The sequence below is a fragment of the Artemia franciscana genome, chromosome 1 (genome assembly GCF_032884065.1).
Source record: "Artemia franciscana chromosome 1, ASM3288406v1, whole genome shotgun sequence".
NCBI classification, from domain to species: domain Eukaryota; kingdom Metazoa; phylum Arthropoda; class Branchiopoda; order Anostraca; family Artemiidae; genus Artemia; species Artemia franciscana.
The window spans coordinates 69,913,412-69,933,757 of NC_088863.1; the positions used below are offsets into that span (position 1 = coordinate 69,913,412).

At 36.1% G+C, this 20,346-nt stretch overlaps 1 protein-coding gene across 3 annotated transcripts in view; it reads right to left on the reverse strand.

The window, feature by feature from the left end:
• LOC136033376 (dual specificity mitogen-activated protein kinase kinase 7-like) overlaps positions 1-18,781 on the reverse strand; it is an 87,104-nt gene extending 68,323 nt beyond the window's left edge. Inside the window, exons 1-3 of one of the 3 annotated variants that reach the window (XM_065714174.1) lie at positions 18,556-18,781; positions 8,043-8,206; positions 288-404 (exon numbers count right to left, since the gene is read on the reverse strand). In XM_065714174.1, coding sequence (XP_065570246.1) covers positions 288-404; positions 8,043-8,206; positions 18,556-18,673 — 399 coding nt within the window. In that variant the 5' untranslated portion in view covers positions 18,674-18,781. The remainder of the gene's footprint in view (positions 1-287; positions 405-8,042; positions 8,207-18,555) is intronic. The other 2 variants (XM_065714164.1, XM_065714169.1) reach the window with 2 other exon arrangements.
• Between the last annotated feature and the right edge of the window lie 1,565 nt (positions 18,782-20,346).

Genomic DNA, 20,346 nt, shown 5'->3' on the forward strand with positions numbered 1-20,346 from the left:
TCTAAGCGTTTTCCAAGATTTTAGGCTTCCCCCTCCAACTGCCCCAATGTCACCGAATCTGGTTGGGATTTAAAAATAAGAGCTCTGAGTGCAAAAAAGGTTACTTGTCACATTAAGGACAGGGCACAAGTCCATGATGGAACTGAATATTTCGTGACAGTGCGTCAGTTATTAAGAATGACTAAAAAAAATTACAAAAATCTAAGAACGACGATAAAATATATGAAAAAAATGAGCTTAAAATAAACTTACGTTTTAATCGTTTATTAAGGAACAGAGTAACTTACTTTCACAGCAATTACAGAATTACTAGGAACATGTCTCACTTTGACAACATGGCCACAAGATCCATAGCCAAGCTCACCCAGATGATCTAGGTCGTCATCTTTACTCGTTTTGTAGCTCTGGAATTTGCAATAAAAAATGAGACAGTCTGATGCTTAATAAAAAGTAAAAAAAAAAAAAAACAACCACAATTACGTTTTTGATTGGCCTCGAATTTAACATTTAAAATTAATTTAATTACAATTTAAATTAAATGTTAGACACTATCAAGATTAATTTGAACTTTCAATTTGTATTGTCATAATAATAATGGATTTGAAAATTACAATACATCTGCAAGGATATTAGAAGAGTAGTATTTGCATGTGCTGGTGAAGGGTATAGGAGTTCTTCACAGCTCAGTGGGAGAAAATATGCTGGTTACAACCCAAATTAGTCATTTCTCGATAAAAGCCGTTGCGGATTGGTAGAAGTAGGTAAGACATACATTTTTATAGAAGCAGGACTCGCGACAAAAAAGACAAGAAAACACAGATTTGTTAATCTGTAATCCTGTCACTAAATATCTAAAAACTATCTTACTATACACAATCGGCAAGTAACCTTTAACAAGTGGCTAATGGTGTGATGGAACACAAAGAGCAGCTGAAGCTTGCGTTTCTCCAAGGCACTTTTTATTATATTTTTAAAAACTAGATTTAGTCACATTTTTCATTTAAGCCAAGACGTTTCCTATGAATTGTGAGTGGGCTTATTCAAATCCACTTGACAAAAATCCTGCAGCCTGAGATCACTTCTTTGTAAGAAGACACGAAGGATAGGATCAATCCCAACTTGTTTGAGCTAAAGCAACTACCCCCCCCCCCAACCCAGCAAGAATCCAGAAGATAGCAAGGTGTAAGCGCATTTTTTAAAACAAAACGAAAACCTCTATGGAATAAGGATACTAAGTTATCCCAAAAAACAAGGCAGAACTTTGGGACATGGAGGGGAGTATCTTAGTTAATAGGGGGAGAAAGGCTTGGGCAGAAAACGGTAGTTTCTTAAGATATACATTAGTTAAAATTTAAGGAAGAATAATTTTTGACAAAATACGGTGCTCAATTGTGAAAAATGTCTCTAACCACTTTAATGCAATTGTCTGGTATACCATTAAAGGATAAGACCTTTGCTAAAGCTCTACTATCAGCTGAATCGAACGCTTGCTTATAATCTATAAAACTGAGGACTAAAGGTGTTGGATGAGTCAGGCACTTCTCAATATTAACCTAAGAACTAAAATTTGGTTGACACATCATCTGCCCTTCCTAAATAAGAAGTCCATAAATGGGACATTTTGTCATTAATTACATCAGTTTTTTGTTTTATCTGGTTTGAAATACAAAATGTGCATATGTATGTATACAAAGACGAAGTATCTAAACTAAAATATATAAAAATAATTTATCATTATAAACCTTTCGAATTTTGAGACTGGAATTATATTACACTGTGTTTAAAGAACAATACTTTCCAACAAATGCAAAATATCTCTTCATTGGCTCTTTTCTGTTATTTCATACTTGAATTTTCGTTCTTAGCACCCTCCATCTATTGCATTTCCTAAAATTAGTGTCTTAGTGAACATATTCACAAGATAAAAAAGATACAAAAAAATATGAAGCATAGGTTTGAATCAGGTTTAAAAGGCTCATGAAAAAAAAAAACAGTATTAAAATCTTGTCAAAGCAATTAAAGAAGCCATATTAGTACAGCTACGACGTCTACCCCTACCAAAAACTCAGCACAGCCCCAAGCCACCTGAGGCCAACACTACCGCACTTTATTGACAAATAATAGGCTATACGAAGACTATTTGGTTGAAATGGAACAGAGAGTTTGCTTATAAAGTTTTTTTTCCAGGCAATTCCATGCATTCCGGGCATTCTAACAGTCCTATGTCAATTTTAAATCCTTGGTCAACCTGTTTGAGACCCTAGGCGGGCGTGCCTTTCTAAAAGCTAACATACAAGTATTGGTCCAATAAGAGAGTCATACTTACTCCCGCCGTTTATCCGTATCATTTAAGCAAACACTTGGAAAACTATAGCTTCTATGACTATCTACCTTAGTTCTTCTGCCCTAGGAATGACGCATGGACGGATGATAGATAAACTTATTTATTAACAAATGAGCTGAACTGCCAGATTTGCCCCTCACTCAATCGGAGTATTTGTCTTGACTATTTCTACAATTAGCCGTGACTTGATGGCCACAACTACTTGATTTCAATTCAAGTCCGCTTTTCGTAATATTACTACCTTAAAGTTTGATACGAATCACCAATTAGATTTTGACTCCTTTTTACTGGCGAGACGTTATTATAACAACAACGATTGAATACAATAATATGTATTACTGGTAGGGGGAGGCCTCCCTTTCTGACTCAAGCTCGAGAAATAATATAGTTGGTTAAGAAAAATATGTCAAGAAAATATAAGAATGGGATTTAAGCGCACTTTTCCCCAACAATGCCTCAATTTTTTTCGTTTTTGATTAGAGCTTCAACTATTAAATCAATTTCACATAAATGCTTAGCTAGACAACAATATCTAGACATAATCACTATTCATTTATTGTTACCATAACGCGGAAAACTTTCGCTTGTGCATCATTTTTAACCATTTTTATTAATGGTTTTAATGGTCAACAGTTAATTACTACATTATTAACTATCCATAGTCTGTTTCTTGCTTTAAATTTTTCTTCAAGAAAAAATAAAATTGTGCGACCAAGTATAATCTGTATCGATGTTTCCTGATATATCTAGACATTAAGGCCTAGCTAAGCACACCTAAGGACTGAGTTTTAGAGCACTCGGCTCGTGGTGAATGTTAAAGCAAATAAAAAAATATATATATATAAAAAGAATATACTTACAAAAAAGGCATTTTTTTAAAATTAATTCAAGTATTAGGCAGGGGAACCCAATAAAACAAAAGACAAGTTACAGCAAAAGATAAGCTCCATCCAGCCCTTGCCTGCTTTTTATGAAGTTCCCTGGGTTTAATCCAAAGAGGATAACAGCAATTACTTATAACTTATAACTTGCCAACTGAAACACTATAAGCAACTAGGCAGATAAAACAACAAAATAACCTCCATCCAGCCCTTGTCTGCTTTTTATTAAGTTCCCTGGGTTTAATCCAAAGAGGATAACAGCAATTACTTATAACTTATAACTTGCCAACTGAAACACTATAAGCAACTAGGCAGATAAAACAACAATATAACCTCCATCCAGCCCTTGTCTGCTTTTTTATTAAGTTCCCTGGGTTTAATCCAAAGAGGATAACAGCAATTACTTATAACTTATAACGTGTCAACTGAAACACTATAAGCAACTAGGCAGATAAAACAACAAAATAACCTCCATCCAGCCCTTGTCTGCTTTTTATTAAGTTCCCTGGGTTTAATCCAAAGAGGATAACAGCAATTACTTATAACTTATAACTTGCCAACTGAAACACTATAAGCAACTAGGCAGATAAAACAACAAAATAACCTCCATCCAGCCCTTGTCTGCTTTTTATTAAGTTCCCTGGGTTTAATCCAAAGAGGATAACAGCAATTACTTATAACTTGCCAACTGAAACACTATAAGCAACTAGGCAGATAAAACAACAAAATAACCTCCATCCAGCCCTTTTCTGCTTTTTGTCAAGTTCCCTGGGTTTAATCCAAAAAGGACAACAGCAATTACTTATCATCCAACTTGTCAACTGAAACACTATAAGCAACTAGGCAGATAAAACAACAATATAACCTCCATCCAGCCCTTGTCTGCTTTTTTATTAAGTTCCCTGGGTTTAATCCAAAGAGGATAACATCAATTACTTATAACTTATAACGTGTCAACTGAAACACTATAAGCAACTAGGCAGTTAAAACAACAAAATAACCTCCATCCAGCCCTTGTCTGCATTTTATTAAGTTCCCTGGGTTTAATCCAAAGAGGATAACAGCAATTACTTATAACTTATAACTTGCCAACTGAAACACTATAAGCAACTAGGCAGATAAAACAACAAAATAACCTCCATCCAGCCCTTGTCTGCTTTTTATTAAGTTCCCTGGGTTTAATCCAAAGAGGATAACAGCAATTACTTATAACTTGCCAACTGAAACACTATAAGCAACTAGGCAGATAAAACAACAAAATAACCTCCATCCAGCCCTTTTCTGCTTTTTGTCAAGTTCCCTGGGTTTAATCCAAAAAGGACAACAGCAATTACTTATCATCCAACTTGTCAACTGAAACACTATAATCAATTAGGCAGATAAAACAACAATATAACCTCCATCCAGCCCTTGTCTGCTTTTTTATTAAGTTCCCTGGGTTTAATCCAAAGAGGATAACAGCAATTACTTATAACTTATAACGTGTCAACTGAAACACTATAAGCAACTAGGCATATAAAACAACAAAATAACCTCCATCCAGCCCTTGTCTGCTTTTTATTAAGTTCCCTGGGTTTAATCCAAAAAGAACAACAGCAATTACTTATAACTTGTCAACTGAAACACTATAAGCAACTAGGCAGATAAAACAACAATATAACCTCCATCCAGCCCTTGTCTGCTTTTTTATTAAGTTCCCTGGGTTTAATCCAAAGAGGATAACAGCAATTACTTATAACTTATAACGTGTCAACTGAAACACTATAAGCAACTAGGCAGATAAAACAACAAAATAACCTCCATCCAGCCCTTGTCTGCTTTTTATTAAGTTCCCTGGGTTTAATCCAAAAAGAGCAACAGCAATTACTTATAACTTGTCAACTGAAACAGTATAAGCAACTCGGCAGATAAAACAACGTTAATTACGTATACTCCTCTATAAACCCTGCTTATTTACAAACTCCTGAAATTTCGAATCACCAGTGTCACTAAGACTCAAGCTAAAATTGCAGGGGTCCACGGGCTTATCTAAAATTTTAGATGAAATTTCTCCTTTTCCATTTATCAAGGAAAGTCTTTGACAATAACTTTTTCCCTTTTAAATACTATCACTGTCTTTTGTTTTCTTTTGTTTTACGGGTTAGAGACTTAACTGAATTTTACACGTGTTTGGCAAATAGCTTTTCGTAAAAATGTTCTAAAAAGTTCAGTTTTTATATTTGAAGATTTTCACGTAGGAAACCATTAAATTGCATTTGTAACGAGTGAAAAGTAGAACAAAGTTGAAACTAATAATCAAGATATTTATGCCAGTAATTTAAAAATTCAGATTTTAAAAACAAAAAAATAGGCAAGTCGTAGGAATACTATGAGGCAGTGAACTAAGCGAGGAGTCACTGATAATACAAACAACTTAAATTTTCTTCAACAAAAAAAATGTCCTAGTAAAACTGCGAACACCCATCATTCTATTGTTTAAGACTATTTCATTAAGGAATGAGTTTATCTTATTTATTCCATTGTATATTTATTTTATTTTGGGATTATACCTGATTAGTAAACAAATTCCCGCACATACCTAACACATGTAAATTTAAACACCCTAAATATACGAATTTTTAGACATTGAAGGCATGTTGGAGGGGTTCCCACTTTCCTCTACCGGGTGCAAATCTTGGAGCACCAAGCCTACCGTAGTTCTTCCAAAAGCGGCATAATTCCACCACACAAGGCTCAGTCCCTGTAACGCTTTGCACAATCATGCAACACTTGGCATTCGCCATGTGCAGATGATTTCTGAAAGCGGATACCCACTGAGGCCCATTAGCAAAACCAAAATCAAGCGGGCACATCAAAGGCACACAGAAAGCAAATCAGCAAGAAAAGGTCAATAAAACAAAAGAAAGACCAAAAAAGTCGGTCATTTTAAGAATCAACCAATGTATGCCTACTTCTTGAGAACAGTAAAAGCATTTAAATGTCATAAAAACAAATGCCAGGCATACCAATAAATGTCAAAATCAGCATATTACAAACATCTATCTCAGAGAGGGAGACTTGCCTTCAATTTTTCTATTCATCAATTTTTTCATTGACAGACAGAAAAATTCCTTGACACCCCCCCCCCCTAATTTCCATCAATTGGGGCCCCTGAACCATCTAGCAAGCTCATCATTTTACACAATAGCATAAACAAGTATTTCAAGTATTTGGAAGGAAGATTTTGTTTTTGAGGATTTAAGTGAAGAATAATCAATAAAATCAATATTTCAGCTGATAAATAAACGATAACTCTTCTCCAAATTTTTCGTTTCATTTTCCCCTTGACTTTTTCACTTTACTTTGTCCTTTCGTTTTAAACGTGAAAGTAACTTTTCGTTATGATTATTTGTTCATTGCATTAACTTTGATGTTATCCAACTGTAGCCAAATAATCTCAAATCTATAGATTATAACCCCTTTTTTAAGATTATAAATAGAATATCTGAATCCTATTCAAAGAAAATTGTTGTTCAATCATTCATTCCACAAAGATGAACCAGATCCTGAAAAACCCGATTTCCAGGTCCTAGGACATAAAAAAAACAAAGACACAGTTTTTTAGAATTTTGTTATTCATGGAATGTCGTTACAGCTACAGAGGGGAATTTCCAGACGGAATTAAGGGGGCGGGCGAAGATTGAAAGTTGCCTTCAAATAAAGAAAGACCAAAAAGTCCTCATTTTCATCTCAATACAGTTATAGCCAAAGCCAAATTATCTCCAAATCCACACATTATAACTCCTTATTTTAATATTATACATAATAAAACATCTGAGTCCTATTCAAAGAAAATTGTTGTTCAATCATTCATCGCAAGGAGATGGACCAAACCATGAAAGAACAGATTTCCAAGTCCTAGGACATAAAAAAAAAGTTTTTAAGGATTTTTTTTTGTTCATGAATATCAAGACAGCTACAGAGGGGAATTCCCGCGTGGAATCAAGGGGGGCGGGAGAAAATTGAAAGTTGTCTTCAAATAAAGAAAGACCAAAAATCCTCATTTTCACCTCAATACAGTACAAAATCGAGAGGTATAAGAGGTAGGGGTGTAAGAGTTAAATAGTTCTACTCTATTTTAACTTCAGTGTTGGGCTCATGATTTTAGGATTTATTTCAATTGTTCCTGTCCACTTCTTTTCACAGGATGGTTGGCCCCCAGCCCCCCCTTGCAGCTCCTGGCTGAAGGGCCAAGAAACGGAGATCGGCACCGCCAGTAGGGACTGTAAAGTCCGATGCCGTATTCTTTACCTTTCTTTTACCACTTCTTTACTGCATTAAAGTAAACCATACGAATAAGTAACATAATAAGCATATTACCTAAATGCATCTATCTCAGGGGGGGGGGGGGGTTGGAAGAGGAGAGTTGGATATGAGAAAGACTTAGGGTTAGATTTCCCTACCAAAAAAGAACAAATATTCAAGGCTGCTAATAATAATATAATAATCCAACAAACGACACTTCCTGACTAAAGAGGTCTTTGTATCAGCCCTGCAGTGTCTTGCTACAGCTGGGTTCCCGTATTACCAATTCGTGATCAAACCCACTACCCCACAATGGGACATATTTAGAGCTTTCTCACTAATAAAGTGATTTTGATACTTTTGCCAATATTTGACATGAGAAATCACACCTGAATAGCTATGTTGATCAGTCTTTTTCTTGGGTTTGGAACTTTGGGTATAGGATGAGTTCCAGGACTGGCAGTCCAATCTCACCATTTCCTCTGTATATATAATTAGACAATTCAACCGCTAAAATACTTGAATATTTTTACCTTTCCATTAACTGTTATGAGTCCATTGACACTCATGATTTTCTTGAGTCTTGCTTCAAATTCTGCTTCCGCTTTTTGTTCCTTCATGGGCCCGGTTCCACAACCAATATCCAATAGTCCAGGTTTCCTAACCCTTGTTGGAGTTCCATTTCCTTGAAGTTGTACTAAAAAAAATATTAACTATCATGAAGAAGAAAAGAACAAAAAAGCACAAAAGTTTTAGTTTTGATACTGTCTAGCATTGTTATGTTTAACTCTCGAAAATTATGAACAAACATTTATAGATGAGGCTCATCTAAGGGGGGGAGGAACAACGTACTCCAGATTCTAGAGCCATGGGCTATTAATTTCTTGAATCCTTCCAATAAACATTTTTTTTCTATGTGCTTAACAACTTCCTCACACAAGAGCAATACCCCATACCTAATTTTGATTTGTAGAGAAAAAAACTATACGATTTAAATCCATATCTGATCAAGAAAATATAATGAAAAATATCATGTTCTCACAAGAGGAGCCATATGATTCAGAACATAGACTAGAGACCTGATTAAGAAAAGGTTTCCATCATTCCTAACTTTTCTGCGGCAAAGGATTACAATAGGCATCATAACAGAAACAGGACAGCAGTGATTCCTATGTTTACACGATGATTTTAGTTTTGGCTGCTATAGATAGATTACTTATAGATTACTTATCAAATCAAAAATATCATGTTCTCAAAAGAGGAGCCATATGATTCAGAACATAGACTAGAGACCTGATTAAGAAAAGATATCCATCATTCCTAACTTTTCTGCGGCAAAGGATTACAATAGGCATCATAACAGAAACAGGACAGCAGTGATTCCTATGTTTACACGATGATTTTAGTTTTGGCTGCTATAGATAGATTACTTATAGATTACTTTTCAAATCAAAAATATGAAAAATATCATGTTCTCACAAGAGGAGCCATATGATTCAGAACATAGACTAGAGACCTGATTAAGAAAAGATATCCATCATTCCTAACTTTTCTGCGGCAAAGGATTACAATAGGCATCATAACAGAAACAGGACAGCAGTGATTCCTATGTTTACACGATGATTTTAGTTTTGGCTGCTATAGATAGATTACTTATCAAATCAAAAATATGAAAAATATCATGTTCTCACAAGAGGAGCCATATGATTCAGAACATAGACTAGAGACCTGATTAAGAAAAGATATCAATCATTCCTAACTTTTCTGCGGCAAAGGATTACAATAGGCATCATAACAGAAACAGGACAGCAGTGATTCCTATGTTTACACAATGATTTTAGTTTTGGCTGCTATAGATAGCACTATAATCATGCTTTCAAAAGAGCCTACACAATGGGTACATGCAGTGCTTTAGATCTTTGGATATTTGACAACATATTTTTTTCGACCAGGAGAGTGCATTTATATGTTTACAAATAAGAAAGGGTATTGGTGTGTTATAGCGCCTATGTATATAGAAGCTAAGTAGAGCGATTCTTTATTGAGATTGCAATCTGTATTGAATGACATTTATTTACATTGTGATCTGTATTGAAAGAGAATAGTATCTGATCATCGATGTTAAAATGAAAATTTGGGAATTGGCAAAGACTGAAGAAGAGGTAATTGAATTTTTCCAGGATAAGGGGGGTGTTTATTACCGACACATGATTTTTAATGACATCAATGCATTCTGGTTGGCCTGCACTGGATTATTTACTTCTGCAGTTTCATAGTTTCCATAATTTTTTTAAATAAAGTATTATATTTTCAATTTGTGAAATTGAAATTTTGTTGAAATTTCGTTAGAAATGAGCATCAGAGAAACAGGTTCTACTTAGTTTTTATATACATAGGTGCTATAATATAGGCCCAAAAGCCGACAAGTACCAGAGAAAATTTATGTTTTGCAATGATGGCAGCAAGGTAATGGAATGAGGGAAAAATGATCAACTAATGATAATAAATATGGGAAATAACCCTGAAAGGAGAATCACTTGAAAAATCCAGCCTTCAATGCCCATGAAGAGGCTTTAGCAGTTGATTGCATTTGGCATCAATATCTCATAATGGTTTAATACAGAATAAGCAACATTATGTAATTTCTGCCAACCAACTTGATTTTGCACAACATGCTCAATGCATGCAGGTTGTTAACAGAGCATATAAGCAATATCATATGATCAGCTTAGAACGTTAAGTTGAAACTTTCAGGGGAAGTTGAACATAACCAAAACGCACAATGTGCATGCTACCACTTGTGCCATTACAACTAGTACTACCACTGAAGCAAAGCGTATTTTGGTAGAACTTTAAGGGAAAGTTGAACTTAAACCTCTGGAGCCACAGTTGGTCATAACATATGAAATCTAGCTATATGAAGCTTTAATTGAGGCCTCTGGAGTTGGAGTCTGAACTTTAGTAATTTTTTGCTGAATGGAGTTGGAGTATTGAAAATGTCTAGAGTTGCAATCAGCTATAACTTGTAACCAACTCCACAACCCTGGTTGCTACTATGACTAGTACTACTACTGAGGCTGAGAGTTATAAGATAGAACTTCCAGGGAATGTTTAGGGGGATGTTGAACCGACTCTAATCACATTTTTTAGACACAGTTTGTCAAAAAGGTGTATCAGTAATGTCCCAGAAACAGGTTAGGGTATCAAGTTGAAATTTTAATGGCATGTTAAGGAGGATATCAAACAAACCAAAAGCCATTGTGTGCCTACTTCTACAATGACAGGGTTGTGTCTTTTGCAGCAGACGGGCTGTCCCTGATATCATGTACAATAGTCAATCAGTTGCTGATCCTGAGCTGAAAGTTGAAATTTTCAGCCAACAATCTGCATCTGTTTTTTCTTCCACTTCCAGTATTGTTTTTCACCCACCCCTATGAATGATGTACAGCATAATATAGAATCTATTTGATTAATAATTCAATAGTTATAAAGGAACCTATGTCAGTATCGGCTGGACCAGACTTTATTCATCCTTGTATCCTCCATGAATATTGAATAGTCTTGAGTCAACCTCTTTCCTTACTGTTCAAGTTATCATCAAATCTTTCCAGACTACCTGGATTGGAAAACAATATCATTTCAATATTTAAGAGAGGTAGAAAGGCCTTGCTGAAAACTACCAACATATCAGCATGACAACAGCAGTCGTTAAGGTTGTTGAAAGAATAACCAATTCTGCATTTATTTAGATGTCTTAAAGCAAATAATTTCTTGCACAGCTCATAGCATGGCTTTTGTTCTGGAAGATCTGTTGATACCAATCTCCTTGAATCATATGACTGTATCAAAAGTTATTTGATGCAGGCGTGCCTACTGAAACGTGCCTTCTTCTTGACCTTTCTAAAGCTTTTAACAAAGTTGCCACAATCAACTTGCAATCAAATACATGTTGTCAAGCTTGAAGCAGAGTCCCTGCTTTGGATCCTTGATTTTCTTTCTATGCAATCTCAATGTGTTCAGTTATTTGATAACACTGGCAGCTGTATTCGTTCTTTGTCAAAGCATGTTTTGAGTGGAGTTCCTCAAGGTAGTGTTTTGGGTCCTACACATTTTAATATCTTCATTTATGATGCTCCTTCCACTATCAGCAGTAAACTAACATTCTATGCTGACGACCGGAAGCTCATTGGACCAGCCCTGTCCTGTGAAGACCATACCCTTCAACAAAATAATATTGGACTGCTTGATCAATGGGCTGAGACTTGGCTTCTTAAATTTAATGTTGTCAAGTGCCATGTCATTCAACTTGGCAAAATGAATTCTTGTTGATCTTATTGTCTCTCAGGTTATCCACTTTCCTCTGTAAATACAAAGATTTTGTAAGATTTTGGAGTCATTATTGATAATGAACTAAAATTCAGCACTCATGCTAAGAAGTCTGTTACTGGAACTAATTAATCCATGGGACAGATTAAGTTTAGTCTCTCCATGCATTCCCCTAAAGTCACAAGTCTTCTGTACAAAGGACTTGTGCACCCTAAGCTAGAAGTTGCAACGTCTATAGCCTCCCCTTATTTTAAAAAAGACATAAAAGTGTTGGAAGATATGCAAAGACATACCACCAAAGCAATATCTGGCATGGAGGAAGTTTCCTACCCAGCAAGACTAGCAAAGCTGAAACTACCTACTCTTGTATACAGGAGAAATAGAGGCAATGCCATTTTAACCTATAAGTTTATGAGAGCTAGTACACTCCCAGTATTATCTCCCACTGTTGGTCCTTACTCAAGATCTAGAGGTCATCAGTTGAAACTTGCTAAGCAGCCTACCTCGTCCAGAGTATGTGCTCAATTTTTTTCTCCAAGAATCATAAAAACTTGGAATAAGCTCTCTGAAACAAGAGCTAAGAGCTCATATGGCGCTTGTGACGGGGCAAGAAGAGCAAAGAGCCAAGAGATCATATGGTATGAGCTCTAGCAAAATTCTACGAATCAATAGATTGATTTAAAAGGAAAATAAGAGGCTTAATGCTGGTCAGGATTTAAAATAAGAGCTCTGAGTCATGATGTCGTTCTAAATATCAAAATTCATTAAGATTCGATCACCCACTCGTATGTTATAAATAACTAAAAAAAATTCTAATTTTTCCTCTCCCTTTAGCCCCCCAGACAGTCGAATCTGGGAAAACGACTTTATCAAGTCAATTTGTGCAGCTCCCTGACACGCCTACCAATGTTCATCGTCCTAGCACGTCCAGAAGCACCAAACTCGCCAAATCACTAAACCCCTCCCCCCAACTCCCCCAAAGAGAGCGAATCCAGTACGATTCCGTCAATCACGTATCAAGGACATTTGCTTATTCTATCCACCAGGCTTCATCCCGATTCCTCCACTCCAAGTGTTTTCCAAGATTCCCCCTCCAACTCCCCCTAATGAGAAAAGATCTGGTCGGGATTTGAAATAAGAGCTCTGAGACATGAATTCCTTCTAAATGTCAAATGTCATTAAGATCCGATCACCTATTCGCAAAATAAAAATACCCCAATTTTCAGGTTTTCCAAGAATTCCGGTTTCCCCCTCCAGCTCCCCCCAATGTCACAGAATCTGGTCGGAATTAAAAATTAGAGCTTTAAAGCGCAAGACCCTTCTAAATATCAAATTTCTTTAAGATCTGGTAACCCTTTTGTAAGTTACAAATTTCTCAATTTTTAAAATTACCCCCATCCCCCCAACTCCACCAAAGAGAGCAGATCCTATCCGATTATGTCAGTCACGTGTCTTAAGTCAGGTTTTTATTCTTCCCATCCAGTTTCATCCTGATCACACCGCTTTAAGTATTTTCTAAGATTTCCGGCTCCCCTCAACTCCCCCCCCCCATTACGCTGGATCCAGTTGAGATTTAAAATAAGAGATCTGAGTTACGAGGTCCTTCTAAATATGAAGTTTCATGAAGATCAGATCACTCCTTCATAAGTTAAAAATATGTCATTTTTTCTAATTTTTCAGAATTAACCCCCCCCCCCCCCAATAGAGCGGATCCGTTCAAGTTATGTAAATCACATATTTAATACTACTGATTATTTTTACCGCCAAGTTTCATCCCAATCCCTCCAATCTAAGCGTTTTCCATGATTTTAGGTTCCCCCACCCCAAACTCCCCCAAATGTCACCAGATCCGGTCGGGACTTAAAATAAGAGCTCTGAGACACGATATCCTTCTAAATATCAAATTTCATTGAGATCCAATCACCCGTTCGTAAGTTAAAAATACCTCATTTTTTTCTAATTTTTCAGAATTAACCCCCCCCCCCCCCAACTACCCCAAAGAGAGCGGATCCGTTCCGGTTATGTCAATCATGTATCTAGGACGTGTGCTTATTTTTCCCACCAAGTTTCATCCTGATCCCTCCACTCCAAGTGTTTTCCGACTTTTAAGTTTTCCCCTCCCAACTCCCCCCCCAATCTCACCAGATCCGGTCGGGATTTAAAATAAGAGCTCTCAGACACGATATCCTTTTAAATATCAAATTTCATTGAGATTCGATCACCCGCTCGTAAGTTAAACATACCTCATTTTTTTCTAATTTTTCAGAATTAACCCTCCCCCAACTACCCCAAAGAGAGCGGATCCGTTCCGGTTATGTCAATCATGTATCTAGGACTTGTGCTTATTTTTCCTACCAAGTTTCATCCCAATCCCTCCACTCTAAGTGTTTTCCAAGATTTCCCCCTCCCAACTCCCCCCAATGTCACCAGATCCGGTTGGGATTTAAAATAACAGCTCTGAGACACGATATCCTTCCAAACAGCGAATTTCGTTAAGATCTGACCAACCGTTTGTAAGTTAAAAATACTATTTTTCTATTTTTTTCGAATTAACAGGCCCCCCACTCCCTCCCAGATGTTCAAATTGGGAAAACGACTATTTCTAATTTAATCTGGTTCGGTCCCTGATACACCTGCCAAATTTCATTGTCCTAGCTTACCTGGAAGCGCCTAAAGTAGCAAAACCAGGACCAACAGACTGACAGAATTAGCAATTGCTATATATCACTTGGTTAATACCAAGTGCCATAAAAACTATTACTGCTGAATCTGTGGACATCTTTAAAGGAAGACTGAATGCTGAGTGGTCCTCCAGAAAGTGTAAACTCAACTGGGATTCTATGGATCAGCACAGTGCACCTGGTCACTAAATAATCCTGATTTTAATTCAAATCATCAACACTGGAGCTCTACAAGGAGATATCCTTTGATTGTTCCAAGCTGCAATTTAACGTAAAGGTATTAAGATTAAACTTTCAGGAACTGTTGAGGGATGTTGAACTAAATTGAAACACATTATGCCAATGCAGGTTGTCAAAAGGGTATAACAGCCATATCCTTTGAACAAGTTAGAGTATTAAGTTGAAACTCTATGTGAATGTTGATAGGAAGCAGAATCAATCAAAAGGTACTATATGCCTAGTACTACTACTACTACTGCTGTTACTGCTACTACTAAGTCTAAGATTAGTAAGGAGAAATTCTAAGGGGGTGGGGGTGTTGAACCAGCTTGAAACATGCTATGTGTGTAGAGGCTGTCAAAAGGGTGTAAAAACTGTTTATAATATACATTTGAAACTTTGAGGGGAATGTTGAACCAATAAAAAGGCACAATGTGCATACAACTACTAATACTTGCAGCAGTAGCAGTACTACAACTGCTACCAGTGCTACTATAACCAAGGCTAATGCTATTAAGGTGGAACTTCTAGGGATTGTTGAGGAGGTTGTTGGGCTAAGTCAAAACACATTATATGCATGCAGGTTATCAAAATGATAGATCAAAAATATCTTAAAAACCTTTAAGTATTGAGTCAAAACTATCAGGGCATGTTGGACTACATAACAAAGGTGACTTAAGTGAACACCACTACTCCTACTGTCACTATTTCTACTGTCTATTTTCTTTTTGTTAATGCTAATGGTATTAACATAAAACTTTCAGGGAAAGGTAAGGTCAGTATTTAATAAAATCAAAACATGCCAAAAGGATGTATCTGCAATATCTATGAAACAGCTTAGAAGATTAAGTTAAAGCTTAGAAGGTATTTTAAGAGGGATTACCAACAAAATGAAAACACACTATGTTCATGCAGGTTATCAAAGGGGTTTATCAGCAACATCCCAATAACACCTTAGGGTATTGAACTAAAAATTTCAGGGCTGTTAATATAACTACTTTTGCTACAACTTCTGCTGCTACAGATGATATTGAACTAAATCAAATATTTTTACAGAATATAAAGTAGAAACTTTCAACAAAATTAAAGTTTCAGTTTGGTTTAGTCTAAATCAAACCGAACCAGTTTATATTAAGTTTAATTTGGTTTACATGTAGGTTGTCAAAAGGACACATCAACCACATCACATGAACAACTAAGGGTATTCAATTAAACCCTTCATGGCCAATGCAACTGCTACTACTAGTATCATTACTACTACAACTGCTACTATTTACAATTTTGATTGCTTGCATTTGTGACTACTTGCAACTGTGATTCCAACTAGTTGTGACTGCAATTGTGACAACTTCAAACTGCAATTGCAACTAGGGTCACACACTGGTTTTTCTATCCAAAAGGTTTAAATACAACCAGGTTGTCAAAATGGCATAACAATATCTTCAGAACAGAATAAGGTATACATTTCACTTTTCAGGGACAATTCAGGAGGTGTAAAACTTAACCAAAAGGTACTATGTGTAGCCTCACAAGATTCTCATTTGAAAAGTTGTATTTGTAATGTCTTTGTAACAGCTATGGGTGTTTTGTTGGAACTTTCAGAGTAAATTATCAGAAATACTGAACTAAATCAAAAGACACTATTTTCATCCAAGTTTGTCATTTGGGCATATTTGTATACATTTGGAAATGATAAGGGTGTTAAGTTGAAAGTTTCAGGGCAAGTTTAATATATGATAATATTAATATAATCACCTAGGAAATGGGCATTCGACAGAACTTAGGACTTTTATTATGAATCTAACCTACTATCAAAGTTTACAATGATTAATAGCAAATAGCATAATTACCCCAAGGGTCATCAGGTAATTATGCTCTTTGGTTAATAGGCGTGCAGCAATTTCAAATCAATTGAACATAATGGATTATGTTGGACATAATGGATAATTATGGCTGGGAAAGGGCCCTTTGTGGTGGAAGCTTGGGCCCCCTGGAAAATCTGGGGTGGGCATTGGCCCACCCCTGACCCCCCCCCCCCTAAAAAAATGGCACCTCTGGTTTAGCCTAGGTAATCATGATAGAATTGAGTTGGAGAATATATATTAATTAAAATGGGGATAACAACGGAAGGAGTGGAGGTAGTTGCTTCAAAATACCTTCCTGGGACATACTTTAGTCTGTAGATTCATCCCTGAAAGTTTCATTTGGTAAAATTCTAGTTAATTGACTTCTTGCTATCTCAGAAAGGGTTTAGGTTAGGAAAATGAAACTTTCAGGGATGGGTCTACTGGCTAAAGAATGTCCCAGAAAGGTATTTTGAAGCAACTACCTCCACTCCTTCTCCCTCTAGAGGCCCTTGACCTTTGATGACCTTTACAAATAAGTGTGTTATAAAAATGAAACCTTGCAAAATATATCTTCTGCTTAATTGAAGTACAAGAAAATTGTTTTCAGCTTCATAACTTTGCTCAATTCCATTTTATAAGGTTTTAAAGATATGCAAATACATTTCCTAAATTTTGAAAAAAAAACATTGATATGGCTCAAAATTCTGCTCAAATAACAGGAATTGCATTTTCATAACTAAAGGCAGAGAAAATGCAACTAGTAACTGCAAATTAAAGTAAAATGTTGTTTTGTCAAAATTTCAATAGGTGTAGACCTGTCATGTAGGCAAATTTTGGGGCCCTCTAGAGGGAGAAGGAGTGGAGGTGGGTACTTTAAAATACCTTCCCAGTACATACTTTAGCTTGTAGACCCATCCCTGAAAGTTTCTTTTTCATAACCTAAACCCTTTCTGAGATAGCAAGAAGTCAATTAACTAGAATTTTACCAATTTTTTGTAGATTATGTACTCAATCACACAGAGAAACATTTCAAAGAGAGAAATTAAAAAGGGTATCCACATTGTCACTATCTCAAATACATCTTCTGCTAGTGCTTACATGATGCACTAGATTATGAAAAAAAAACAACAGAAACATATTAAAACCACCAAGGATTGATCTAGGAAAGTGGTTGATTTAAATGATTAAAACTTCTAAGAATTACTACAGAGTTTTGATGATCCCCTGATAAGGCAACCAACAAAAAATTTGTAAGCTAACCTTGTAAAACAGCTCAAAAAACCCTTTGATATGGCAAAAATTATGCCCTACTGAAACAGCAGAATTGTGTGTTAAAAACCAAAGCCAATGAAAAAAGACTGAAGATTCAAATTAGTACAAAATATTCTTTGTCAGAATTTAGACAGTTACAGACCTGTCAGGTGTGCAATTTTTGATTTTAGAGCCATTTCTAGGGTGATGTGGTTTAGGGATGAGGGGTGCTGCAGCTAGAATATTGTCCAATTTACCCCAATTTTTTTGGCTATAGTGAATAAGCTTTTATGCTTATATTTGAGCTTTCCATAAAATAATTGGATGCCATATTTTTTTAATTTTTCCATGGATGCCACAAACCCCTGGAACAGTTCTGTCTAAGCCCTGGAAAAAAGAAAAGGGTAGCCACAGTAGCTTTGCAATGCCTTCCCAGGGTAGTTTGACTCTGGATCTATTTCAATGGGTTTTATTCATTTGACTCAACTACTTCTCAAGATAGAGAGAAGGCCAAAAACTAAAATTTTACCCTATATAAAATCATGAGTGGGAGGACCTTTCTAGGCCCTCCTTTGGCTAAGGTCCATTCTTGTAGCACTTCATCACATGTGCTCAGGTTCCCTCAGATTGCCTAAAGCCACTATATTTTACTTAGGCCTATCTTTGAAATACAAAAAGTTTACAATATCTGCTGAGGAAAGCTCTAAAGAAATATGACTCACAAGAAGGACGAAGTCTGCCTGAGTTTTTGCGAGATAAAGATAGCTCTTCCTGGAACCTGGGACTGTCATTCTTGTGCAGTTGCAATCCAATCAGTTTAGAGGTTAGTGACAGCTCCATTAAATTGTTTCATAAAGCTGTTTCCCCTTCAGAAAGGCTAATTTCTGAACATACCCTCCTAAATCTACAATTACTATCCAAAACTCTTCCTTTCTTCCTGGGAAGAATAAATGGCATAGATATGTTTTTAGCATAAGCGACAAAAAAACCTAAAACCAAACAAGAAACAGGCAATAAATCGATGCTCTGATAGCTTATGTCTCGTTCAGGGATTCCCTGGATAAACGTCTACAGTATACAAGTAAAACAGTAAGGACTTCAAAAAACCCATTTTTTTATAATTTGCATATTCAGGAAATAACTAATTTAAGGAATTATTCGTTTAACAGCTAAATTACAGATCGCTTTCGTTTGGTAAATGAAACAAATAAGGACTGCCGCAGAAATGTTTAGAAGAAGCTCTCTTAGATTATCCCATTAAGGTTTTCTTGCCCAATTACACACGAATCGGAAGTTTATTGTTTACAAATTGTTTTTAGAATGTTATGTATTGTTTATTGTCAAATATTGTTTACTTTTTGCTACAAAGTTCTCGTTCGCTGAACAATCTTGTTAAAGTCAATTTGCGCTGGTGAGATCTTTTTCACTTGCCATCACCAAGAAAAAATTCAGTTGAGAGGTTACCATGCCCGTTTTCAGCCAATTCTCAGTAACCTTCATCTAGATCGATATTCATCGTGCTGTTCTCTTTGTAGCTTAAAACATCTTGACTGAGTCGATGACGTATATCACCTCTTCAAGTTTTACTTTGAAATCCTGACCTTTTTTATGAACATGAGGCAGGCGAAGAAGTCGAAATTGAGGAACCTTTTAAGAGGCCCGCTTACGGGCTCTTTCTTTATCACATTAGCGATCTTTCTATGTTTTAATTCCTCAGGGACTGAGACTGCTGCTTCATACAGAGCAGCTGCTTCCTGAATGGTTTCAGTCATTGCAGTCCACCGACTACATCCTAAGCTTCGGATATTAAGGCTATTTTTAATCGAACAGTATCTCTTGAAGAGCGGCAAGATGCTTTGTAGAAAAAGAAAGGAACACATACATTATCTTCAAAAATGTTGAAATGCTCGACTATCCGAAAAGATAAATAGATAAAAATATAAATAGATAAATAGAATAAATAGATAAATAGATAAAAAGATAAATAGCAACTATGCTCTATGATTATTTTGTGGTCTTAGCAGAGGAAAATATTCGACACAATTGCTTAGGTCAGATACTTTCTGCTGGGCTTCATTAAACTGATGAGACATTACACTTTCATAGTCAGAAGACTAGAAAGCTAGTTTTATTGCAATTCCTCTCTTTGATAATTTTCCTATTATATTTTCACACATACTCTGCATAGCATTCTATCATTAGACTTGTTAACATCTAATAATCTCTCTAGCTGTCACTTCCTAGCTGATCACGACCACAAGCTTATCACAATGTGAAGCATTGGATGTCGTATCTGCACTCACAAAATTCTGATTCCAAGACTTTGCCCTGACTTCTGCTGATAGCAAATCTATTATCTTATCTTGGGCGTAAATAAGTAACTGTGTATGGTCTATATCTGGGAGCATTTAACGAAGACTCAGGAGCGGGCACTCTCGCAAGAAGGTCAACAGAACAAAGTTACAGTTTGTTTCTTCATTCTTCTAAAGACAAATCTTGTTTCGCTAGGGTCC